Below are 27,703 nucleotides of genomic sequence, written 5' to 3'. Positions count from 1 at the left end.
CAAGGGTGTTCATCACTGATAGCCCTTTTTTCGTGACAACACGTCACACATCTTGCTGCTGTGATGGCACACTGTGGTATTTCACCCAGTAGGGTTTGTTTTTTACTTCTTTGTGGATCTGTGTAATCTGAGGGAAATGTGTGTCTCTAATATGGTCATACATTTGGCAGGAGGTTAGGAAGTGCGGCTCAGTTTCCACCTCATTTTGTGGACATTGTGTACATAGTCTGTCTTCTCTTGAGAGCCAGGTCTGCCTACGGCGGCCTTTCTCAATAGCAAGGCTATGTTCACTGAGTCTGTACATAGTCAAAGCTTTCCTTAAGTTCCGCTGTGTACTCTCTGTTTAGGGCCAAATAGCATTCTAGTTCGCTCAGTTTTTTTGTAAATTATTTCCAATGTGTCTAGTAATTCTACATATTTTTTTCTCATGATTTGGTTGTGTCTAATTGTGTTGCTGTCCTGGGGCTCTGTGAGATCTGTTTGTGTTTGTGTTTGTGAACAGAGCCGCAGGACCAGCTTGCTTAGGGCAAGTACTGTTCTCCAGGTTCATCACTCTGCTTTGTTATGGAAGGTTTGGGAATCGCTTCCTTTTAAGTGGTTGTAGAAATTAACGTCTCATTTCTGGATTTTGATAGCGGGTATATCTCTCTCTCTATCTCACTATGTCTCTCTCTCTCTCTCTCTCTCTCTCTCTCTCTCTCTCTCTCTCTCTCTGCCTCTCTCTCTCCCTCCTCCCAATACTGTGGAGATCAATAGTTCTGTTAGCTAAAGTTTCTACTGCAGAGTGACAACTGCATTGTTTGTGATTTATGGTACATGATGTTGCCATAGGGCTCCTCTCTATGCTCTCATTGGATTAGATTGCTGTGTATTGAATGTGTGTGCTGTTTCTCCTGTCAGAGAGAGAACTGTAGATCCTCCACCTCCATACTGTCTAATCCTCTCAGTAATACATTAGAAGATAAGATGAGGAGGGGCTGAGAAACCAAAGAAGCATCCATGATACTCAGTGCCAAGCAGCCTGGCACACCCAGCTGTACACACGCACACACACACACGCACGCACGCACGCACGCACGCACGCACGCACGCACGCACGCACGCACGCACGCACGCACACACACACACACACACACACACACACACACACACACACACACACACACACACACACACACACACACACACACACACAGCATTATTTCAGTAATCTGAGCTGGAGGGGCAGCTGTGCTGTGGGTAGAGGGGTTTGTTTCAGGGCTGATTTGTTTGTTTGGGCTCTGGCACCCAGATGAGCAGTAATCAGAGGAGTTAGAAGACAGGATTGTGTTAGCCATGACACTGATGAGGCTGCTAGGCTTCCTCCCCCACAGTCCCATGCACAGCCCCGGACCTCAACAACTCAATCCCACAGCACCTCACCGCAATCTGGGCCAAGCTAGCACACACAGAACACACACACACAGCACTAAGCACACAGGGAGACCCATTGCCAAACAGCCTCGAGAAATACCCTTTTGGACAGGGTAGTTAGTAGACTGATTTAAAGATGCGATACAATTGATTAAATTGATGTATTAAAGTGTGAAGAGCTGTGTGTGTGGTTTTGACAGATTTTGGCCGGGGGGCATTACTTGGCTCATCGTGCTCTAGCGACTCCTTGTGGCGGGCCGTGCACCTGCTGGCTAACCGTTGTCGTCAGTTGAACGGTGTTTTCTCCGAAACATTGATGTGGCTGGCTTCTGGGTTAAGCGGGCGGGTGTTAAGATGCGTGGTTTAGTGGGTCTTGTTTCGGAGGATGCATGACTCGACCTTCGCCTCCCGAGCCCATTGGGGAGTTGCAGCGATGAGACAAGATCGAAATTGGGGAGAAACATGGGGTAAAACACACAAAAAATATTATCATTGTAATGGGTATTTATATATGGAACAAGAAATGGCCTTCCCCAAACTGTTGCCACGAATTTGGAAGCACAGAATCATCAAGAATGACATTGTATGCTGTAGCTTTAAGATTTCCCTTCACTGGAACTAAGGGGCCCGAAAACAGCCCTAAACCATTATTCCTCCTCACCAAACTTTACAGTTGGCACTCTGCATTCTACGAGCTTCAGCACTTGGCGGTCCCGTTCTGTGAGCTTGTGTGGCCGAGCCGTTGTTGCTCCTAGACGTTTCCTCTTCACAATAAAAGCACTTACAGTTGACTGGGGCAGCTCTAGAAGACAGAAATTTGACGAACTGACTTGTTGGAAAGTGGCATCCTATGTCAGTGCCACGTTGGAAAGTCACTGAACTCTTCAGTACAGGCCATTCTACTGACAGTGTTTGTCTATGGAGATTGCATGGCAGTGTGCTCGATTTTATACACCTGTCAGCAACGGGTGTGGCTGAAATAGCTGAATACACTAATTTGAATGGGTGTCCACATACTTTTGTATATATAGTGTATCTTCTCTAATTTCCTTTCCCAGGTGTCAGAGGTTAGTATTGACATCCTCTCAATGGAGCTATAGACTGTGCTGCTGGCAACATGTTAGAACTGATATTCATTCCCCTCTCCCCAGGGCCGGTGCCAGGGAGGACAACATTCATTTAACTTTATCAAGCTATAATTTCCCTCAAATGTCTTTGGCTCTGTGTTTTGAATGTCCCATCTCTCTGCCCAAGGCTAGTGTTGGTTCTGCTTCTGTATCGAGCCTGTATACTGACTTTCTTCTCTCTCCACTTCGCAGGATTGGTGGTGCGAGAGGCCAGTATTGAGATCACACGGCAGCAAGTAGAGGAGCTGTTTGGACCAGAGGATTTCTGGTGTCAGTGTGTTGCCTGGAGCTCTGCAGGGACCACCAAGAGTCGCAAGGCACACGTCCTCATCGCGTGTGAGTAACGCCCTCTACCCTGTCACTATTGAGTCCCCTCAACCATGTCCTTATTCCTTTCCATATCCTGTCCCCATCCCTGTCCCTATTCCTGTCTTCATCCATGCCAGGCTCCATCCCTGTCCCCATCCCTGTCCCTATTCCTGTCTTCATCCATCCCAGGCTCCATCCCTGTCCCCATCCCTGTCCCTATTCCTGTCTTCATCCATCCCAGGCTCCATCCCTGTCCCCATCCCTGTCCCTATTCCTGTCTTCATCCATCCCAGGCTACATCCCTGTCCCCATCCCAGAACCCATCCATGTCTCCATCCCAGTCTCCATCCCAGTCTCCATCCCTGTCCCCATCCCTGTCCCCATCCCTGTCCCCATCCTAGACCCCATCCCAGTCTCCATCCCTTTCCCCATCCCTGTCCCCATCCCAGACCCCATCCCAGTCTCCATCCCTGTCCCCATCCCTGTCCCCATCCCTGTCCCCATCCCAGTCTCCATCCCAGTCCCCATCCCTGTCTCCATCCCAGTCTCCATCCCTGTCTCCATCCCAGTCTCCATCCCAGTCTCCATCCCTGTCCCCATCCCTGTCCCCATCCCAGACCCCATCCCAGACCCCATCCCAGTCTCCATCCCTGTCCCCATCCCTGTTTCCATCCCAGTCTCCATCCCTGTCCCCATCCCAGACCCCATCCCAGTCTCCATCCCAGTCTCCATCCCAGTCTCCATCCCAGTCTCCATCCCAGACCCCATCCCAGTCTCCATCCCAGTCTCCATCCCAGTCTCCATCCCAGTCTCCATCCCAGTCTCCATCCCAGACCCCATCCCAGTCTCTGTCCCAGACCCACTCCCCATCCTGCCCCAGACCCCATCCCAGTCTCCATCCCAGACCCACTCCCCATCCTGTCCCAGACCCCATCCCAGTCTCCATCCCTGTCCCCATCCCTGTCCCCATCCCTGTCCCCATCCCAGTCTCCATCCCAGTCCCCATCCCTGTCTCCATCCCAGTCTCCATCCCTGTCTCCATCCCAGTCTCCATCCCAGTCTCCATCCCTGTCCCCATCCCTGTCCCCATCCCAGACCCCATCCCAGACCCCATCCCAGTCTCCATCCCTGTCCCCATCCCTGTTTCCATCCCAGTCTCCATCCCTGTCCCCATCCCAGTCTCCATCCCAGTCTCCATCCCAGTCTCCATCCCAGTCTCCATCCCAGTCTCCATCCCAGACCCCATCCCAGTCTCCATCCCAGTCTCCATCCCAGTCTCCATCCCAGTCTCCATCCCAGTCTCCATCCCAGACCCCATCCCAGTCTCCGTCCCAGACCCACTCCCCATCCTGTCCCAGACCCCATCCCAGTCTCCATCCCAGACCCACTCCCCATCCTGTCCCAGACCCCATCCCAGTCTCATCCCTGGACTCATCCCAGTCCCCATCCTGCCCTGGTTTGAAACAATATTAACTTAAGAGACCCCAGTCTCTATCCCTCCCAGTCCCCATCCCAGTCTCCATCCCTGTCCACGACCCTATCCCAGTCTCCATCCCAGACTCCATCCCAGTCTCCATACCTGTCCCTATCCCTGTCCCATCCCAGTCCCCATCCTGTCCTCATCCCTGTCCCCACCCCAGTCCCCATCCCTGTCCTCACAGTCAAAGAGTCACCGAGAGTGACTCTTTCCAAGTTGATCTGTATCTGCCAGTTGTACAGGCAGTCAAGAAAAGGCTCTCATAACTAATGTCAGTTACGTGTTCTTTTGAGCGTGGGTGGGTAAAACAGCCCATAGACTCCAGTTTCATTGTGTATAAACTAGGAGGAACTGAGCAGAGACAGGGAGTGCTGTATACACACAGCACAAGGATATGTTTATACCAACATTTCCGGTTATTTGTTGGTGGTCCTCAAATGCCATTTTCTTATGTTAGTAATTCTACGGGTCAGTATACCAAATACCAACATGTTTTCCAGTAACAACACATTTATTTCTTCCCTTGCGCTTAAATCCGTTTAACGTGACCCAGGGGACATGCCAATCAAAACGTGAAGGGAAACTCTGACTGAGACGAAATAGAGTAGTTTTATGTCTTTCAGTTGTTGAGTGATCACAACAACAAAAAAGAGTACACTAAAATGACTTTTTTTCTGCTTGATCTTTATCACTGAGCCATGGGTCTTCTGCAATCATCGGTATTTGTATGGACCTTATGCATTTCTGACTTCAAGCCATGTTGTGTCCAGTCTCTCTTTTTCTCCAATAGAGTGACAGAGGTCTCTGGGACACTTATATCCCTTTCATACACAGACCAAAAACCCACTTATTTACCATGCATGCATTTTTATACCAGCCTTTTCATAAATATGAAAGGAGTAGAGATAAAATGAATGGAAAAATATAAGCTACTCAAGAACTACAGTAGTCATGATTCCTGCATTTTCACAGTAACCAAAATACAGGTATTGGATTTGTGTGAATGGTTCTCTGTTTTTTTTACAGGTAAATTCATTAACTGTTCCATTGTTTAACACCTTCCTAATTTGAACTGCAAACACCCCCCATGTTTTTTACAATACCCACCAATCCCCACCCCTCCCAGTTTGCCAGTTACCCACTGATATGTATAAAAGGGGTATACGTGCAAATAAGTGGTAAATTAGGGGCTGTTTGACAGGGGTCGTGTAAACATTGCCTTGTCTTTTTTACAGTTAATGTACCAAATCGTCTGTCTGATATGAGTATTACTGCTGCGATGGCCCTCTGTGTTTAGTAAATGCATTTCGATGGGTGTCAGAGGGGCGGCCACGATGTGTCACTTCTCCATTGGCCTTTCAGGATATACTCATCACCAGCACTCACTGAACAGCAGCTATACTCATCACCAGCACTCACTGAACAGCAGCTATACTCATCACCAGCACTCACTGAACAGCAGCTATACTCATCACCAGCACTCACTGAACAGCAGCTATACTCATCACCAGCACTCACTGAACAGCAGCTATACTCATCACCAGCACTCACTGAACAGCAGCTATACTCATCACCATCACTCACTGAACAGCAGCTATACTCATCACCATCACTCACTGAACAGCAGCTATACTCATCACCATCACTCACTGAACAGCAGCTATACTCATCACCATCACTCACTGAACAGCAGCTATACTCATCACCATCACTCACTGAACAGCAGCTATACTCATCACCATCACTCACTGAACAGCAGCTATACTCATCACCATCACTCACTGAACAGCAGCTATACTCATCACCAGCACTCACTGAACAGCAGCTATACTCATCACCATCACTCACTGAACAGCAGCTATACTCATCACCATCACCATCACTCACTGAACAGCAGCTATACTCATCACCATCACTCACTGAACAGCAGCTATACTCATCACCATCACTCACTGAACAGCAGCTATACTCATCACCATCACTCACTGAACAGCAGCTATACTCATCACCATCACTCACTGAACAATACTCATCACCATCACTCAGCTATACTCATCACCAGCACTCACTTAACAGCAGCTATACTCATCACCATCACTCACTGAACAGCAGCTATACTCATCACCAGCACTCACTGAACAGCAGCTATACTCATCACCAGCACTCACTTAACAGCAGCTATACTCATCACCATCACTCACTGAACAGCAGCTATACTCATCACCATCACTCACTTAACAGCAGCTATACTCATCACCATCACTCACTGAACAGCAGCTATACTCATCACCAGCACTCACTGAACAGCAGCTATACTCATCACCAGCACTCACTGAACAGCAGCTATACTCATCACCAGCACTCACTGAACAGCAGCTATACTCATCACCAGCACTCACTGAACAGCAGCTATACTCATCACCATCACTCACTGAACAGCAGCTATACTCATCAGCACACTGAACAGCAGCTCACACCATCACTCACTGAACAGCAGCTATACTCATCACCATCACTTACTGAACAGCAGCTATACTCATCACCAGCACTCACTGAACAGCAGCTATACTCATCACCATCACTCACTGAACAGCAGCTATACTCATCACCAGCACTCACTGAACAGCAGCTATACTCATCACCATCACTCACTGAACAGCAGCTATACTCATCACCAGCACTCACTTAACAGCAGCTATACTCATCACCAGCACTCACTGAACAGCAGCTATACTCATCACCAGCACTCACTGAACAGCAGCTATACTCATCACCAGCACTCACTGAACAGCAGCTATACTATCACCATCACTCACTGAACAGCAGCTATACATCACCAGCACTCACTGAACAGCAGCTATACTCATCACCAGCACTCACTGAACAGCAGCTATACTCATCACCAGCACTCACTGAACAGCAGCTATACTCATCACCAGCACTCACTGAACAGCAGCTATACTCATCACCAGCACTCACTGAACAGCAGCTATACTCATCACCAGCACTCACTGAACAGCAGCTATACTCATCACCAGCACTCACTGAACAGCAGCTATACTCATCACCAGCACTCACTGAACAGCAGCTATACTCATCACCAGCACTCACTGAACAGCAGCTATACTCATCACCAGCACTCACTGAACAGCAGCTATACTCATCACCATCACTCACTGAACAGCAGCTATACTCATCACCATCACTCACTGAACAGCAGCTATACTCATCACCATCACTCACTGAACAGCAGCTATACTCATCACCAGCACTCACTGAACAGCAGCTATACTCATCACCAGCACTCACTGAACAGCAGCTATACTCATCACCAGCACTCACTGAACAGCAGCTATACTCATCACCAGCACTCACTGAACAGCAGCTATACTCATCACCAGCACTCACTGAACAGCAGCTATACTCATCACCAGCACTCACTGAACAGCAGCTATACTCATCACCAGCACTCACTGAACAGCAGCTATACTCATCACCAGCACTCACTGAACAGCAGCTATACTCATCACCATCACTCACTGAACAGCAGCTATACTCATCACCATCACTCACTGAACAGCAGCTATACTCATCACCATCACTCACTGAACAGCAGCTATACTCATCACCATCACTCACTGAACAGCAGCTATACTCATCACCATCACTCACTGAACAGCAGCTATACTCATCACCAGCACTCACTTAACAGCAGCTATACTCATCACCATCACTCACTGAACAGCAGCTATACTCATCACCAGCACTCACTGAACAGCAGCTATACTCATCACCAGCACTCACTTAACAGCAGCTATACTCATCACCATCACTCACTGAACAGCAGCTATACTCATCACCATCACTCACTTAACAGCAGCTATACTCATCACCATCACTCACTGAACAGCAGCTATACTCATCACCAGCACTCACTGAACAGCAGCTATACTCATCACCATCACTCACTGAACAGCAGCTATACTCATCACCAGCACTCACTGAACAGCAGCTATACTCATCACCAGCACTCACTGAACAGCAGCTATACTCATCACCAGCACTCACTGAACAGCAGCTATACTCATCACCATCACTCACTGAACAGCAGCTATACTCATCACCATCACTCACTGAACAGCAGCTATACTCATCACCAGCACTCACTGAACAGCAGCTATACTCATCACCAGCACTCACTTAACAGCAGCTATACTCATCACCAGCACTCACTTAACAGCAGCTATACTCATCACCAGCACTCACTTAACAGCAGCTATACTCATCACCAGCACTCACTTAACAGCAGCTATACTCATCACCAGCACTCACTTAACAGCAGCTATACTCATCACCAGCACTCACTTAACAGCAGCTATACTCATCACCGGCACTCACTGAACAGCAGCTATACTCATCACCAGCACTCACTGAACAGCAGCTATACTCATCACCAGCACTCACTTAACAGCAGCTATACTCATCACCAGCACTCACTTAACAGCAGCTATACTCATCACCAGCATTTAGTTAACAGCAGCTATACTCATCACCATCATTTAGTTAACAGCAGCTATACTCATCACCAGCACTCACTTAACAGCAGCTATACTCATCACCAGCACTCACTTAACAGCAGCTATACTCATCACCAGCACTCACTGAACAGCAGCTATACTCATCACCAGCACTCACTGAACAGCAGCTATACTCATCACCAGCACTCACTTAACAGCAGCTATACTCATCACCAGCACTCACTTAACAGCAGCTATACTCATCACCAGCACTCACTTAACAGCAGCTATACTCATCACCAGCACTCACTTAACAGCAGCTATACTCATCACCAGCACTCACTTAACAGCAGCTATACTCATCACCAGCACTCACTTAACAGCAGCTATACTCATCACCAGCACTCACTTAACAGCAGCTATACTCATCACCAGCACTCACTTAACAGCAGCTATACTCATCACCAGCACTCACTTAACAGCAGCTATACTCATCACCAGCACTCACTTAACAGCAGCTATACTCATCACCAGCACTCACTTAACAGCAGCTATACTCATCACCAGCACTCACTTAACAGCAGCTATACTCATCACCAGCACTCACTTAACAGCAGCTATACTCATCACCAGCACTCACTTAACAGCAGCTATACTCATCACCAGCACTCACTTAACAGCAGCTATACTCATCACCAGCACTCACTTAACAGCAGCTATACTCATCACCAGCACTCACTGAACAGCAGCTATACTCATCACCAGCACTCACTTAACAGCAGCTATACTCATCACCAGCACTCACTTAACAGCAGCTATACTCATCACCAGCACTCACTTAACAGCAGCTATACTCATCACCAGCACTCACTTAACAGCAGCTATACTCATCACCAGCACTCACTGAACAGCAGCTATACTCATCACCAGCACTCACTTAACAGCAGCTATACTCATCACCAGCACTCACTGAACAGCAGCTATACTCATCACCATCATTTAGTTAACAGCAGCTATACTCATCACTAGCACTCACTTAACAACAGCTATACTCATCACCAGCACTCACTTAACAGCATCTAAACTCATCACCAGCACTCACTTAACAGCAGCTATACTCATCACCAGTACTCACTTACCAGCAGCTATACTCATCACCAGCTTTTAGGTAACAGCAGCTATACTCATCACCAGCACTCACTGAACAGCAGCTATACTCATCACCAGTACTCACTTACCAGCAGCTATACTCATCACCAGCTTTTAGGTAACAGCAGCTATACTCATCACCAGCACTCACTTACCAGCAGCTATACTCATCACCAGCTTTTAGGTAACAGCAGCTATACTCATCACCAGCACTCACTGAACAGCAGCTATACTCATCACCAGTACTCACTTACCAGCAGCTATACTCATCACCAGCTTTTAGGTAACAGCAGCTATACTCATCACCAGCACTCACTTAACAGCAGCTATACTCATCACCAGCACTCACTTAACAGCAGCTATACTCATCACCAGCACTCACTTAACAGCAGCTATACTCATCACCAGCACTCACTTAACAGCATCTAAACTCATCACCAGCACTCACTTAACAGCAGCTATACTCATCACCAGCACTCACTTAACAGCATCTAAACTCATCACCAGCTCTCACTTAACAGCAGCTATACTCATCACCAGCATTTAGTTAACAGCAGCTATACTCATCACCAGCACTCACTTAACAGCAGCTATACTCATCACCAGCACTCACTTAACAGCATCTAAACTCATCACCAGCATTCACTTAACAGCAGCTATACTCATCACCAGCATTCAGTTAACAGCAGCTATACTCATCACCAGCATTTAGTTAACAACAGCTATACTCATCACCAGCAATTAGTTAACAACAGCTATACTCATCACCATAATTTAGTTAACAGCAGCTATACTCATCACCAGCAATTAGTTAACAACAGCTATACTCATCACCAGAATTTAGTTAACAGCAGCTATACTCATCATCAGCAATTAGTTAACAGCAGTTATACTCATCACCAGCATTCAGTTAACAGCTATTCTCATCACCAGCATTTAGTTAACAGCAGCTATACTCATCACCAGCATTTACCAGCATTAACAGCAGCTATACTCATCACCAGCATTCAGTTAACAGCAGCTATACTCATCACCAGCACTTTAGTTAACAGCAGCTATACTCATCACCAGCATTCAGTTAACAGCAGCTATACTCATCACCAGCATTTAGTTAACAGCAGCTATACTCATCACCAGCATTCAGTTAACAGCAGCTATACTCATCACCAGCACTCAGTTAACAGCAGCTATACTCATCACCAGCACTTTAGTTAACAGCAGCTATACTCATCACCAGCATTTAGTTAACAGCAGCTATACTCATCACCAGCACTCAGTTAACAGCAGCTATACTCATCACCAGCACTCACTTAACAGCAGCTATACTCATCACCAGCACTCACTTAACAGCAGCTATACTCATCACCAGCACTCACTTAACAGCAGCTATACATCACCACACACTGAACAGCAGCTATACTCATCACCAGCACTCACTGAACAGCAGCTATACTCATCACCAGCACTCACTGAACAGCAGCTATACTCATCACCAGCACTCACTGAACAGCAGCTATACTCATCACCAGCACTCACTGAACAGCAGCTATACTCATCACCAGCACTCACTGAACAGCAGCTATACTCATCACCATCACTCACTGAACAGCAGCTATACTCATCACCATCACTCACTGAACAGCAGCTATACTCATCACCAGCACTCACTGAACAGCAGCTATACTCATCACCAGCACTCACTGAACAGCAGCTATACTCATCACCATCACTCACTGAACAGCAGCTATACTCATCACCATCACTCACTGAACAGCAGCTATACTCATCACCATCACTCACTGAACAGCAGCTATACTCATCACCATCACTCACTGAACAGCAGCTATACTCATCACCAGCACTCACTGAACAGCAGCTATACTCATCACCAGCACTCACTGAACAGCAGCTATACTCATCACCAGCACTCACTGAACAGCAGCTATACTCATCACCATCACTCACTGAACAGCAGCTATACTCATCACCATCACTCACTGAACAGCAGCTATACTCATCACCATCACTCACTGAACAGCAGCTATACTCATCACCATCACTCACTGAACAGCAGCTATACTCATCACCAGCACTCACTGAACAGCAGCTATACTCATCACCAGCACTCACTGAACAGCAGCTATACTCATCACCATCACTCACTGAACAGCAGCTATACTCATCACCATCACTCACTGAACAGCAGCTATACTCATCACCATCACTCACTGAACAGCAGCTATACTCATCACCATCACTCACTGAACAGCAGCTATACTCATCACCAGCACTCACTTAACAGCAGCTATACTCATCACCAGCACTCACTGAACAGCAGCTATACTCATCACCAGCACTCACTGAACAGCAGCTATACTCATCACCAGCACTCACTTAACAGCAGCTATACTCATCACCATCACTCACTGAACAGCAGCTATACTCATCACCAGCACTCACTTAACAGCAGCTATACTCACCATCACTCACTGAACAGCAGCTATACTCATCACACTGAACAGCAGCTATACTCATCACCAGCACTCACTTAACAGCAGCTATACTCATCACCAGCACTCACTGAACAGCAGCTATACTCATCACCAGCACTCACTGAACAGCAGCTATACTCATCACCAGCACTCACTGAACAGCAGCTATACTCATCACCAGCACTCACTGAACAGCAGCTATACTCATCACCAGCACTCACTGAACAGCAGCTATACTCATCACCAGCACTCACTGAACAGCAGCTATACTCATCACCAGCACTCAACAGCAGCTATACTCATCACCAACAGCAGCAGCTATACTCATCACCAGCACTCACTTAACAGCAGCTATACTCATCACCAGCACTCACTTAACAGCAGCTATACTCATCACCAGCACTCACTTAACAGCAGCTATACTCATCACCAGCACTCACTTAACAGCAGCTATACTCATCACCAGCACTCACTTAACAGCAGCTATACTCATCACCAGCACTCACTGAACAGCAGCTATACTCATCACCAGCACTCACTGAACAGCAGCTATACTCATCACCAGCACTCACTTAACAGCAGCTATACTCATCACCAGCACTCACTTAACAGCAGCTATACTCATCACCAGCACTTAGTTAACAGCAGCTATACTCATCACCATCATTTACTTAACAGCAGCTATACTCATCACCAGCACTCACTTAACAGCAGCTATACTCATCACCAGCACTCACTTAACAGCAGCTATACTCATCACCAGCACTCACTGAACAGCAGCTATACTCATCACCAGCACTCACTGAACAGCAGCTATACTCATCACCAGCACTCACTGAACAGCAGCTATACTCATCACCAGCACTCACTTAACAGCAGCTATACTCATCACCAGCACTCACTTAACAGCAGCTATACTCATCACCAGCACTCACTTAACAGCAGCTATACTCATCACCAGCACTCACTTAACAGCAGCTATACTCATCACCAGCACTCACTTAACAGCAGCTATACTCATCACCAGCACTCACTTAACAGCAGCTATACTCATCACCAGCACTCACTTAACAGCAGCTATACTCATCACCAGCACTCACTTAACAGCAGCTATACTCATCACCAGCACTCACTTAACAGCAGCTATACTCATCACCAGCACTCACTTAACAGCAGCTATACTCATCACCAGCACTCACTTAACAGCAGCTATACTCATCACCAGCACTCACTTAACAGCAGCTATACTCATCACCAGCACTCACTTAACAGCAGCTATACTCATCACCAGCACTCACTTAACAGCAGCTATACTCATCACCAGCACTCACTTAACAGCAGCTATACTCATCACCAGCTTTTAGGTAACAGCAGCTATACTCATTACCAGCACTCACTGAACAGCAGCTATACTCATCACCAGTACTCACTTACCAGCAGCTATACTCATCACCAGCTTTTAGGTAACAGCAGCTATACTCATCACCAGCACTCACTTACCAGCAGCTATACTCATCACCAGGTTTTAGGTAACAGCAGCTATACTCATCACCAGCACTCACTGAACAGCAGCTATACTCATCACCAGTACTCACTTACCAGCAGCTATACTCATCACCAGCTTTTAGGTAACAGCAGCTATACTCATCACCAGCACTCACTTAACAGCAGCTATACTCATCACCAGCACTCACTTAACAGCAGCTATACTCATCACCAGCACTCACTTAACAGCAGCTATACTCATCACCAGCACTCACTTAACAGCATCTAAACTCATCACCAGCACTCACTTAACAGCAGCTATACTCATCACCAGCACTCACTTAACAGCATCTAAACTCATCACCAGCTCTCACTTAACAGCAGCTATACTCATCACCAGCATTTAGTTAACAGCAGCTATACTCATCACCAGCACTCACTTAACAGCAGCTATACTCATCACCAGCACTCACTTAACAGCATCTAAACTCATCACCAGCATTCACTTAACAGCAGCTATACTCATCACCAGCATTCAGTTAACAGCAGCTATACTCATCACCAGCATTTAGTTAACAACAGCTATACTCATCACCAGCAATTAGTTAACAACAGCTATACTCATCACCATAATTTAGTTAACAGCAGCTATACTCATCACCAGCAATTAGTTAACAACAGCTATACTCATCACCAGAATTTAGTTAACAGCAGCTATACTCATCATCAGCAATTAGTTAACAACAGTTATACTCATCACCAGCATTCAGTTAACAACAGCTATTCTCATCACCAGCATTTAGTTAACAGCCGCGATACTCATCACCAGCATTTAGTTAACAGCCGTGATACTCATCACCAGCATTCAGTTAACAACAGCTATTCTCATCACCAGCACTCAGTTAACAGCAGCTATACTCATCACCAGCATTTAGTTAACAGCAGCTATACTCATCACCAGCATTTAGTTAACAGCCGCGATACTCATCACCAGCATTCAGTTAACAACAGCTATTCTCATCACCAGCACTCAGTTAACAGCAGCTATACTCATCACCAGCATTTAGTTAACAGCAGCTATACTCATCACCAGCATTTAGTTAACAGCAGCTATACTCATCACCAGCACTCAGTTAACAGCAGCTATACTCATCACCAGCATTTAGTTAACAGCAGCTATACTCATCACCAGCATTTAGTTAACAGCAGCTATACTCATCACCAGCATTTAGTTAACAACAGCTATACTCATCACCAGCAATTAGTTAACAACAGCTATACTCATCACCATAATTTAGTTAACAGCAGCTATACTCATCACCAGCAATTAGTTAACAACAACTATACTCATCACCAGAATTTAGTTAACAGCAGCTATACTCATCATCAGCAATTAGTTAACAACAGTTATACTCATCACCAGCATTCAGTTAACAACAGCTATTCTCATCACCAGCATTTAGTTAACAGCCGCGATACTCATCACCAGCATTTAGTTAACAGCCGTGATACTCATCACCAGCATTCAGTTAACAACAGCTATTCTCATCACCAGCACTCAGTTAACAGCAGCTATACTCATCACCAGCATTTAGTTAACAGCAGCTATACTCATCACCAGCATTTAGTTAACAGCCGCGATACTCATCACCAGCATTCAGTTAACAACAGCTATTCTCATCACCAGCACTCAGTTAACAGCAGCTATACTCATCACCAGCATTTAGTTAACAGCAGCTATACTCATCACCAGCATTTAGTTAACAGCAGCTATACTCATCACCAGCACTCAGTTAACAGCAGCTATACTCATCACCAGCATTTAGTTAACAGCAGCTATACTCATCACCAGCATTTAGTTAACAGCAGCTATACTCATCACCAGCATTTACTTAACCGCAGCTAAATCAAGTTGTATTTGTCACATGCGTCGAATACAAGAAGTGTAGACCTTACAGTGAATTGCTTACTTGCAAGCCCTTAACCAACCATGCAGTTCAAGAAATCGTTATGAAAATATTTACTAAATAAAATAACAAGTAACACAATACAATTACAATAACAAGGCTATATACAGGGGGTAGATAATAAACAGCAAGTAGCAGCAGTGTAAAAAATAATGGGTGGTCAATGTAAATAGTATGGGTGACCGTTTGATTCATTGTTCGGTAGTCTTATGGGTGGGGGTTATAAGCTGTTAACCTCTCTGGGATCGTTCGGGACGCTAGCGTCCCACCTCGACAACAGCCAGTGAAATTGCAGGGCTCCAAATTCAAAACAACAGAAATCCCATAATTAAAATTCCTCAAACATACAAGTATTATCCACCATTTTAAAGATAAACTTATTGTAAATCCAACCACAGTGTCTGATTTCAAAAAGGCTTTACGACGAAATCACACGATGCGATTATGTTAGGTCAGCACCTAGTCACAGAAAAACATACAGCCATTTTTTCAGCTAAAGAGAGGAGTCACAAAAGCAGAAATAGGGATTAAATGAATCACTAACATTTGATGATGTTCATCAGATGGCACTCATAGGACTTCATGTTACACAATACATGTATGTTTTGTTCGATAAAGTTCGTATTTATATCCAAAATGTATATCCAAATCTCAGTTTACATTGGCTCATTATGGTCAGAAATGCATTGTCTCAAACAAACATCCTTTGAAAGTGCAGAGAGCCACATCAAATGACAGAAATACTCATCATAAACATTGATAAACGATACAAGTGTTAAACATACGAATAAAGATAAACTTCTTAATGCAACCGCTGTGTCAGATTTCAAAAAGGCTTTACGGAGAAAGCACACTTTGCGATTATGTTAGGTCTGCACCTAGCCACAGAAACCCATACAGCCATTTTCCAGCCAAGGAGAGTGTCACAAAAGTCAGAAATAGCATTAAAATGAATCACTTACCTTTGATGATCTTCATCTGGTGGCACTCCCAGGTCTCCATGTTAGACAATAAAGGTTTGTTTTGTTCGATAATTTCCCTCTTTATGACCAAATACCTCCTTTTTGTTTGCGCGTTTTGTCCAGTAATCCGAACGCTTCACCTCTCTGGGGTAGTTCGGGACACTAGCGTCCCACTTCGCCAACAGCCAGTGAAGTTGCAGGGTGCCAAATTCAAAACAACAGAAATGTCTAAATTAAAATTCCTCAACCATACAAATATTTTACACCATTTTAAAGATACACTTCTCGTTAATACAACCACAGTGTCCGATTTCAAAAAGGCTTTTCGGGGGAAAGCAGAAAATATCATTATGTTAGGTCAGCAATGAGTTACAGAAAGCATTCAGCCATTTTCCAACCAAAACGAGGTGTCACAAAAAGCAGAAATATAGATAAAATTAATCATTAACCTTTGACGATCTTCATCAGATGACACTCCCAGGACTCAATGTTACACAATACATGTAGATATCATAGATATCATTGTTGTTACCTATAGATCTCATCCTAACCAACTTGCCCTCTAAATACACCTCTGCTGTCTTCAACCAAGATCTCAGCGATCACTGCCTCATTGCCTGCATCCGTAATGGGTCAGCGGTCAAACGACCTCCACTCATCACTGTAAAACGCTCCCTGAAACACTTCAGCGAGCAGGCCTTTCTAAACAACCTGGCTGGGGTATCCTGGAAGGATATTGATCTCATCCCGTCAGTAGAGGATGCCTGGATATTCTTTAAAAATGCCTTCCTAACCATCTTAAATAAACATGCCCCATTCAAGAAATTTAGAACCAGGAACAGATATAGCCCTTGGTTCTCCCCAGACCTGACTGCCCTTAACCAACATAAAAACATCCTATGGCGTTCTGCATTAGCATCGAACAGCCCCCGTGATATGCAGCTGTTCAGGGAAGCTAGAAACCGTTATACACAAGCAGTTAGAAAAGCCAAGGCTAGCTTTTTCAAGCAGAAATTTGCTTCCTGCAACACTAACTCAAAAAAGTTCTGGGACACTGTAAAGTCCATGGAGAATAAGAACACCTCCTCCCAGCTGCCCACTGCACTGAAGGAAACACTGTCACCACTGATAAATCCCCCATAATTGAGAATTTCAATGAGCGTTTTTCTACGGCTGGCCATGCTTTCCACCTGGCTACTCCTACCCGGTCAACAGTACTGCACCCCCAACAGCAACTTGCCCAAGCCTTCCCCATTTCTTATTCTCCCAAATCCGTTCATCTGATGTTCTGAAAGAGCTGCAAGATCTGGACCCCTACAAATCAGCCGGGCTAGACAATCTGGACCCTTTCTTTTTAAAATGATCTGCCGAAATTGTTGCCACCCCTATTACTAGCCTGTTCAACCTCTCTTTCGTGTCGTCTGAGATTCCCAAAGATTGGAAAGCAGTTGCGGTCATCCCCCTCTTCAAAGGGGGGACACTCTTGACCCTAACTGCTACAGACCTATATCTATCCTACCATGCCTTTCTAAGGTCTTCGAAAGCCAAGTCAACAAACAGATTACCGACCATTTCGAATCTCACCATACCTTCTACGCTATGCAATCTGGTTTCAGAGCTGGTCATGGGTGCACCTCAGCCACGCTCAAGGTCCTAAATGATATCTTAACCGCCATCGATAAGAAACATTACTGTGCAGCGGTATTCATTGATCTAGCCAAGGCTTTCGACTCTGTCAATCACCACATCCTCATCGGCAGACTCGACAGCCTTGGTTTCTCAAATGATTGCCTCGCCTGGTTCACCAACTACTTCTCTGATAGAGTTCAGTGTGTCAAATCGGAGGGTCTGCTCTCCGGACCTCTGGCAGTCTCTATGGGGGTGCCACAGGGTTCAATTCTTGGACCGACTTTCTTCTCTGTATACATCAATGAGGTCGCTCTTGCTGCTGGTGAGTCTCTGATCCACCTCTACGCAGACGACACCATTCTGTATACTTCCGGCCCTTCTTTGGACACTGTGTTAACAACCCTCCAGGCAAGCTTCAATGCCATACAACTCTCCTTCCGTGGCCTCCAATTGCTCTTAAATACAAGTAAAACTAAATGCATGCTCTTCAACCGATCGCTACCTGCACCTGCCAGCCTGTCCAACATCACTACTCTGGACTGCTCTGACTTAGAATACGTGGACAACTACAAATACTTAGGTGTCTGGTTAGACTGTAAACTCTCCTTCCAGACCCATATCAAACATCTCCAATCCAAAGTTAAATCTAGAATTGGCTTCCTATTTCGCAACAAAGCATCCTTCACTCATGCTGCCAAACATACCCTTGTAAAACTGACCATCCTACCAATCCTCGACTTTGGCGATGTCATTTACAAAATAGCCTCCAATACCCTACTCAACAAATTGGATGCAGTCTATCACAGTGGAATCCGTTTTGTCACCAAAGCCCAATATACTATCCACCATTGCGACCTGTACGCTCTCGTTGGCTGGCCCTCGCTTCATACTCGTCGCCAAACCCACTGGCTCCATGTCATCTACAAGACCCTGCTAGGTAAAGTCCCCCCTTATCTCAGCTCGCTGGTCACCATAGCATCTCCCACCTGTAGCACACGCTCCAGCAGGTATATCTCTCTAGTCACCTTCAAAACCAATTCTTTCTTTGGCCGCCTCTCCTTCCAGTTCTCTGCTGCCAATGACTGGAACGAACTACAAAAATCTCTGAAACTGGAAACACTTATCTCCCTCACTAGCTTTAAGCACCAACTGTCAGAGCAGCTCACAGATTACTGCACCTGTACATAGCCCACCTATAATTTAGCCCAAACAACTACCAGGTGGCGAATCGCATCTCTGCATGTCTGGCAGACATATCAGTGTGGATGACGGATCACCACCTCAAGCTGAACCTCGGCAAGACGGAGCTGCTCTTCCTCCCGGGGAAGGACTGCCCGTTCCATGATCTCGCCATCACGGTTGACAACTCCATTGTGTCCTCCTCCCAGAGCGCTAAGAACCTTGGCGTGATCCTGGACAACACCCTGTCGTTCTCAACTAACATCAAGGCGGTGGCCCGTTCCTGTAGGTTCATGCTCTACAACATCCGCAGAGTACGACCCTGCCTCACACAGGAAGCGGCGCAGGTCCTAATCCAGGCACTTGTCATCTCCCATCTGGATTTCTGCAACTCGCTGTTGGCTGGGCTCCCTGCCTGTGCCATTAAACCCCTACAACTCATCCAGAACGCCGCAGCCCGTCTGGTGTTCAACCTTCCCAAGTTCTCTCACGTCACCCCGCTCCTCCGCTCTCTCCACTGACTTCCAGTTGAAGCTCGCATCCGCTACAAGACCATGGTGCTTGCCTACGGAGCTGTGAGGGGAACGGCACCTCAGTACCTCCAGGCTCTGATCAGGCCCTACACCCAAACAAGGGCACTGCGTTCATCCACCTCTGGTCTGCTCGCCTCCCTACCACTGAGGAAGTACAGTTCCCGCTCAGCCCAGTCAAAACTGTTCGCTGCTCTGGCCCCCCAATGGTGGAACAAACTCCCTCACGACGCCAGGACAGCGGAGTCAATCACCACCTTCCGGAGACACCTGAAACCCCACCTCTTTAAGGAATACCTAGGATAGGATAAGTAATCCTTCTCACCCCCCCCCTTTAAGATTTAGATGCACTATTGTAAAGTGACTGTTCTACTGGATGTCATAAGGTGAATGCACCAATTTGGATAAGAGCGTCTGCTAAATGACTTACATGTAAAATGTAAATGTAAATGTACCTCTTTCCCTACTGTATTTTATTTTGCTCCTTTGCACCCTATTATTTTTATTTCTACTTTGCACATTCTTCCATTGCAAATCTACCATTCCAGTGTTTTACTTGCTATATTGTATTTACTTTGCCACCATGTCCTTTTTTTGCCTTTACCTCCCTTCTCACCTCATTTGCTCACATCGTATATAGATTTGTTTATACTGTATTATTGACTGTATGTTTGTTTTACTCCATGTGTAACTCTGTGTCGTTGTATCTGTCGAACTGCTTTGCTTTATCTTGGCCAGGTCGCAATTGTAAATGAGAACTTGTTCTCAACTTGCCTACCTGGTTAACTTCTTGCGGCGACCCATCCCGGATCCGGGATCGTGACTACGGCTCAAGCTCATTACCATAACGCAAAATGCAAAAAAATATTCTTAGAAATATTTAACCTCCACACATTAACAAGTCCAATAGCTCAAATGAAAGATAAACACCTTGTTCATCTACCCAGCAAGTCAGATTTCTAAAATGTTTTACGGCGAAAACATAGCACATATTTATATTAGACCACCACCGAAACAAAAGACGAGAGGCAGCCATTTTGTCCCAGAAAATATAAAATTATAAAAGCAGGATTAAAAAATAAATAATTCACTAACCTTTTGAAAATCTTCATCAGATGACAGTAATAGTACATGTTACACAATACATTTTTTTTTCAATAATATGCCATTTATAGATTTTTAGTTTACTATGGGCACGCACTTCCTCCAAAGGGGGCAGTAATTGAGGCCTAGTCTTAAGAGGTTAAATAAAGGTGAAATAAAAAAATTTAAAAAATGTATGTTTGTTCGTCAAGTTCATATTTATATCCAAAAACCTCAGTTTACATTGGCGCCATGTTAAGAAATGCCTCCAAACCACCGGAGAAATTGCAGAGAGCCACATCAAATAACATAATTATTCATCATAAACTTTGATGAAACATACATGTTTTACATAGAATTAAAGATAAACTTGTTCTTAATGCAACCGCTGTGTCAGATTTCAAAAAAGTTTTACGGCAAAAGCACAATATTCAATAATCTGAGAACAGCGTTCAGCCACAAATGCAAGCCATACAGTTACCCGCCAAATTGTGGAGTCAACAAAAGTCATAAATAGCATTAGAAATCTTCACTTACCTTTGCTGATCTTTGTCGGAATGCACTCACAGGACTCCCACTTCCACAAGAAATGTTTGTTTTGTTCGATTACATCCATATTTATCTCCAAATACCTCAGTTTTGTTTGCGCGTTTAGTTCACTATTCCAAAGGCACAATGCGCGAGCGCAAAATCCAGACGAAAAGTCAAAAGAGTTCCATTACAGTTTATATTTTTATGGCTGCAGGAGCACTATTGAGTAGCTTGGATGAAAAGGTGCCCATTGTGAACGGCCAGCTCCTCAATCTCAGTTGCTAATATATGCATATTATTATTCATATTGGATGGAAAACACTCTGAAGTTTCTAAAACTGTTTGAATTATGTCATAAATGATAGACCATGATAGTTTGTTGGTGATGTGGACACCAAGGAACTTGAAACTCTCGACCCGCTCCACTACAGCCCCGTCGATGTTAATGGGGGCCTGTTCAGCCCTCCTTTTTCTATAGTTCACGGTCATCTCCTTTGTCTTGCTCACATTGAGGGAGAGGTTGTTGTCCTGGCACCACATTGCCAGGTCTCTGACCTCCTCCCTATAGGCTGCTTCATCATTGTCAGTGATCAGGCCTACCACTGTTGTGTTGTCTGCAAACTTAAGTTGGAGTCGTGCTTGACCACGCAGTCATGGGTGAACAAGGAGTACAGGAGGGGACTAAGCATTCACTCCTGAGGGAACCCGGTGTTGAGGATAAGCATGGCAGATGAGTTGTTGCCTACCCTTACCACCTGGAGGCTGTCCGTCAGGAAGTTCAGGATCCAGTTGCAGAGGTAGGTGTTTAGTCTCAGGGTCCTTACCTTAGCGATGAGCTTTGTGGGCACTATGGTGTTGAACCCTGAGCAGTAGTCAATGAACAGCATTCTCATGTTGGTGTTGCTTTTGTCCAGGTGGGAAAGGGCAGTGTGGAGTGCAGGCCGTGGCTCGGATGGTTGATGTCCTTGATGAACTTTAAGGCCTTCCTATGACATCGGATAGGTGTAGGTGTCATGGAGGACAGACAGTGTGGGCAGTCCGCACCACCCTCTGGAGTGCCTTGTGGTTGTGGGCAGTGCAGTTGCCGTACCAGGCGGTGATACAGCCAGACAGGATGCTCTCAATTGTGCATCTGTAAAAGTTTGTCTTAGGGTAAAGGGTCTTAGGGGCCAAGCCAAATGTCTTCAGCCTCCTGAGGTTGAAGAGACGCTGTTGCGCCTTCTTCACCACACTGTCTCTGTGGGTGGACCATTTCAGATAGTCAGTGATGTGTACGCCGAGGAATTTGAAGCTTTTCACCTTCTCCACTGCGGTCCCGTCGATGTGGATAGGTGGTGCTCACTCTGCTGTTTTCTGAAGTCCACGATCAGCTCCTTCTTTTTGTTGACGTTGAGGGAGAGGTTATTTTCCAGAACAGGGAGTACAGGAGGGAGCTGAGCACTCACCCTTGTGGGGCCCCTGTACTGAGGATCAGCAAAGTGGAGGTGTTGTTTCCTACCTTCACCACCAAGGGGCGGCCCGTCAGGAAGTCCAGTTGCACAGGGCGGGTGTTCAGACCCAGGGCCCCGAGCTTAATGATGAGTTTGGAGGGTACTATGGTGTTCAGGTCTGAGCTATAGTCAATAAACCGCATTCTTACTTAGGTATTCCTCTTGTCCAGATGGGATAGGGCAGTGTGCAGTGCGATGGCGATTTCTTCGTCTGTGGATCTATTGGGGTGGTATGCAAATAGAAGTGGGTCTAGGGTGTCAGGTAAGGTACAGGTGATATTATCCTTAACCAGCCTTTCAAAGCAATTCATGATGGCAGAAGTGAGTGGTATGGGGCGATAGTCATTTAGTTCAGTTACCTTAGCTTTCTTGGGAACAGGAACATTGGGGGACATTTTGAAGCATGTTGGACAATGTGGGGACAGCATACTCTGAGGACGCTGCTAGGGATGCCGTCTGAGCCGGCAGCCTTGCGGGGGTTAACACATTGAAATGTTTTACTCACGTCGGCTACGTAGAATGAGAGCCCCCAGTCCTTGGTAACGGGCCGTGTCGGTGGCACTGTGTTATCCTCAAAACAGGCGAAGAAGGTGTTTAGCGTGTCCGGGAGCAGGACGTTGGGGTCCGCGACATGGCAGATTTTCCCTTTGTAATCCGTATTCGTCTGTAGACCCTGCAACATACGTCTCGTGTCTGAGCCATTGAACTGCGACTCCACTGACGTTTTGCCTGTTTGTTAATCAGCATCCTGACAGAGCGAACCTTTTCATAAAATCAGAATGGATCCCTCTCTCTTCTCCTCCTATTAGAATGTCTCTCTCTTTTCATCCTGTTAGAATGGATCCCCCTCTCTTCTCCTATTAGAATGCATCTCTCTCTTCTCCTCCTATTAGAATGATCTCTCTCTTCTCCTCCTATTAGAATGGATTTTGTACACTGAGGATATTTTTGCAGAATTCTGCATGCAGTGTCAATTTGGTGTTTGTCCCATTTTGTAAATTCCTGGTTGGTGAGCGGACACCAGATCTCACAACCATAAAGGGCAAAGGGTTCTATAACTGATTCAAGTATTTCTAGATCCTAATTTGTAATGAGAATGAGAGTTGACCTCTTCTCTTCCTCCAGGGGATATGGAGCGGTGAGATGATCAATGACGTGTTTCTATTCCAGTTGTACTTCTCTCTATGGGGATAGTCCCCCATGCCTGGTTCCTCTCTAGATTTCTTCCTAGATTCCTGCCTTTTCACTGTGTTTTTCCTAGCCACTGTGCTTCTACACCTGCATTGCCTTCTCTTTGGGGTTTTAGGCTGGGTTTTAGGCTGGGTATATGCACTTTATCTGCTGAAATAAAAAGGGCTTTATAAAGGCATTTGATTGATTGATTAACAGGAGACAGGAGATCATGACGCCAACTGAATGTGAGCAAGACAAAGGAGATGATCGTAAACTCCAGGAAAAGGATGGCCGAACACACCCCCATTCACATCGACGGAGCTGTAGTGGAGCGGGTCGGGAGTTTCAAGTTCCTTGGTGTCCACAAACTATCATGGTCCGAACACAACAAGAAAGTCATGAAGAGGGCACGACAATGCCTTTTCCCCCTCAGGAGACTGAAAAGATTTGGCATGGGTCCCCAGATCCTCAAAAATTTCTACAGCTGTACGAACCATGAAGAGCATCCTGACCGGTTGCATCATCACCTGGTAAGGCAACTGCTCGGCATCTGACCATAAGGCGCTACAGAGGGTAATACGTACAGCCCAGTACATCACTTGGGCCAAGCTTCCTGCCATCCAGGACCTATATACTAGGCGGTGTCAGAGGAAGCCCCATCATTTTTCAAAGACTCCAGTCACCCAAGTCATAGACTGTTCTCTCTGCTATCACACGGCAAGAGGTACCGGAGCGCCAAGTCTAGGTCCAAAAGGCTCCTTAACAGCTTCTAACCCCAAGCCAATAGACTTTTGAACAATTAATCAAATGGCCACCAAGACTAAGGGGGGTTAGCCTTCCGGCCTGCTGCACAACATCACAGTTCTTTAAAGGGGATTTTGAAAAATGTTCAACTTCCTATTCATCATCTCCAGCACCATCCCAACATCAACATTCTGTTTTGTAGTAAAAATGATATAGATAAGTGTTTCCAATGACATCATCAACCAATTAGTAGACAATTAGTAGGCAATTAGTGGGCAATTAGTAGGCAATTAGTAGGCTATGTTGATGCTGGGGTGTTGCTGGAGATGATGAATATGAAGTTGAAAAATTGTGAAGTTTCCCTTTAATAGCATTGGTTGAGATCCTATCTCTCTCTTTCTCTGTCTCTGTCCGTGTCCTCTGTCTCTATCTCTCTCTCTCTTCCTCCCTCTCTCTCTCTTTCTCTCTCCCTCTCTCCCCCTTCCCCCCCTCTCTTCCTCTCCTTCCCTCTCTCTCTATGTCAGCAGCAGATTCAGACTTGCCAGTGGGTGGCAGTCAGATTGTGTGGGCATTTATGGGTTCTAGTTTGCTCACAATACAATGGTGACAAGGAGATCATTCCTGAACCAGTTTGGTGGAGCATTTTTGGATCTGTGTGTCTGCAGATCTTCTTTCTTCCAGAAACCAAAAACAAAATGCTAAAGCCATCTACAACCATACATTCCTGTTTTACGTTCGCACAGGATGTCTATAGCAACCCTATTTTATCACATTCCAGAATGACTTGATTGAAGGAGAATCTGACTAAATCTTTCTACAGAAGTTGGTGGAACGCTAAACTATCCCAAAGGGTGGTTTCCATGGATACTGAGAGGTGCTGAGAGTAGAAACTAATGTTCGGGAGTTCTGACCCAAAGAAATTAGGAAGCTCTCTCTCACTACATCACAACCACATCACAAATGTCCTTGACTCTCGCTCTCTGACTTAGATAATATTCTGCTCTTATACCGGACCCACTATGTCCGTCCATATAGGTCACTGATTGCATGCTTCTCTGACCCTACAGCAGAAAGATCTGAAGTGAACCATTTACTTTCAAACTGACATAAAGAGGTGGATTGTTATCAAATACATCAAACACATGGTTTCCACATTACATTACTACTGTATGTGGAAGTGTATGCTTTGCTTTTCTTTTGGTTGTGTACCGATGGCCGCTGAGGAGTTAAAACTCAGAGGAAGAGTTCATGGAAACCCTTGACTCAGTGTACTTATAGAGAATATATCATTTTCAGCTTGGCTTGCCTTTCAGCTCTGGGCTTTCTTTGCTTTGTAAGTAGGGCTGGTCCATGCTTGGTTTACCAGAGATAGTCAGAGTAGGGTTCATATCAGCTCCTCCAGCCCATTCTCAGGGATTACACACTGTGGCAGGGAGTTGCTGTGGGTGTGGAGCATGGCTCTGAGACTTTGTGTATCTGTGTGTGTCTTTGTGTGTGTGTGTGCCTGTGTGTGTGGGTGCCTGTGTGTGTGTGTGCATGTGTGTGTGTGTGCGTGTGTGTGTGTGTCTTTGTGTGTGTGTGTCTGTGTATGCGTGCGTGTGTGTGCGTGCGTGTGTGTGCGTGTGTGTGTGTGTGTCTTTGTGTGTGTGTGCCTGTGTGCCTGTGTGTGTGTGTGTGTGTGTGTGTGTGTGTGTGTGTGTGTGTGTGTGTGTGTGTGTGTGTGTGTGTGTGTGTGTGTGTGTGTGTGTGTGTGTGTGTGTGTGTGTGTGTGTGTGTGTGTGTGTGTGTGTGTGTGTGTGTGTGTGTGTGTGTGCTAGTAGACACTATGGGCTATATTCTATATTTGGTGACTGAATTTTCAATATCTCTAAACAAGAATCGAACTGCATGAACATTTAAATTCATACACAAATTCATACACTCAACAAAATGTTTAAAAATAGAAACAAAAATAACCATTACCGCATTAATTCACGACTGCATTAACTCACCACTGCATTAACTCACCACTGCATTAACTCACCACTGCATTATCTCACCACTGCATTAACTCACTACTGCATTAACTCACTACTGCATTAACTCACTACTGCATTAACTCACCACTGCATTAACTCACCACTGCATTAACTCACTACTGCATTAACTCACCACTGCATTAACTCACCAGTGCATTACCTCACCACTGCATTAACTCACTACTGCATTAGCTCACCACTGCATTAATTCACGACTGCATTAACTCACCACTGCATTAATTCACTACTGCATTAACTCACTACTGCATTAATTCACCACTGCATTAACTCACCACTGCATTAACTCACTACTGCATTAACGCACTACTGCATTAACTCACCACTGCATTAACTCACTACTGGATTAACTCACCACTGCATTAACTCACTACTGCATTAACTCACTACTGCAGTAACTCACTACTGCA

At 45.6% G+C, this 27,703-nt stretch overlaps 1 protein-coding gene across 3 annotated transcripts in view; it reads left to right on the top strand.

Moving 5' to 3' along the window:
- The window catches only part of LOC124000830 (netrin receptor UNC5C-like), a 322,367-nt gene that overhangs the window by 183,790 nt on the left and 110,874 nt on the right, over positions 1-27,703 (top strand). For all 3 annotated transcript variants that reach the window (XM_046307469.1, XM_046307470.1, XM_046307468.1), the window contains one exon: positions 2,733-2,876. In XM_046307469.1, coding sequence (XP_046163425.1) covers positions 2,733-2,876 — 144 coding nt within the window. The remainder of the gene's footprint in view (positions 1-2,732; positions 2,877-27,703) is intronic.

The sequence above is a fragment of the Oncorhynchus gorbuscha genome, linkage group LG16, assembly GCF_021184085.1.
Source record: "Oncorhynchus gorbuscha isolate QuinsamMale2020 ecotype Even-year linkage group LG16, OgorEven_v1.0, whole genome shotgun sequence".
In the NCBI taxonomy this organism is placed as follows: Eukaryota; Metazoa; Chordata; class Actinopteri; order Salmoniformes; family Salmonidae; genus Oncorhynchus; species Oncorhynchus gorbuscha.
The sequence above is the reverse complement of the archived record's forward strand: the minus strand, read 5'-3'. Positions and strand labels throughout refer to the sequence as shown.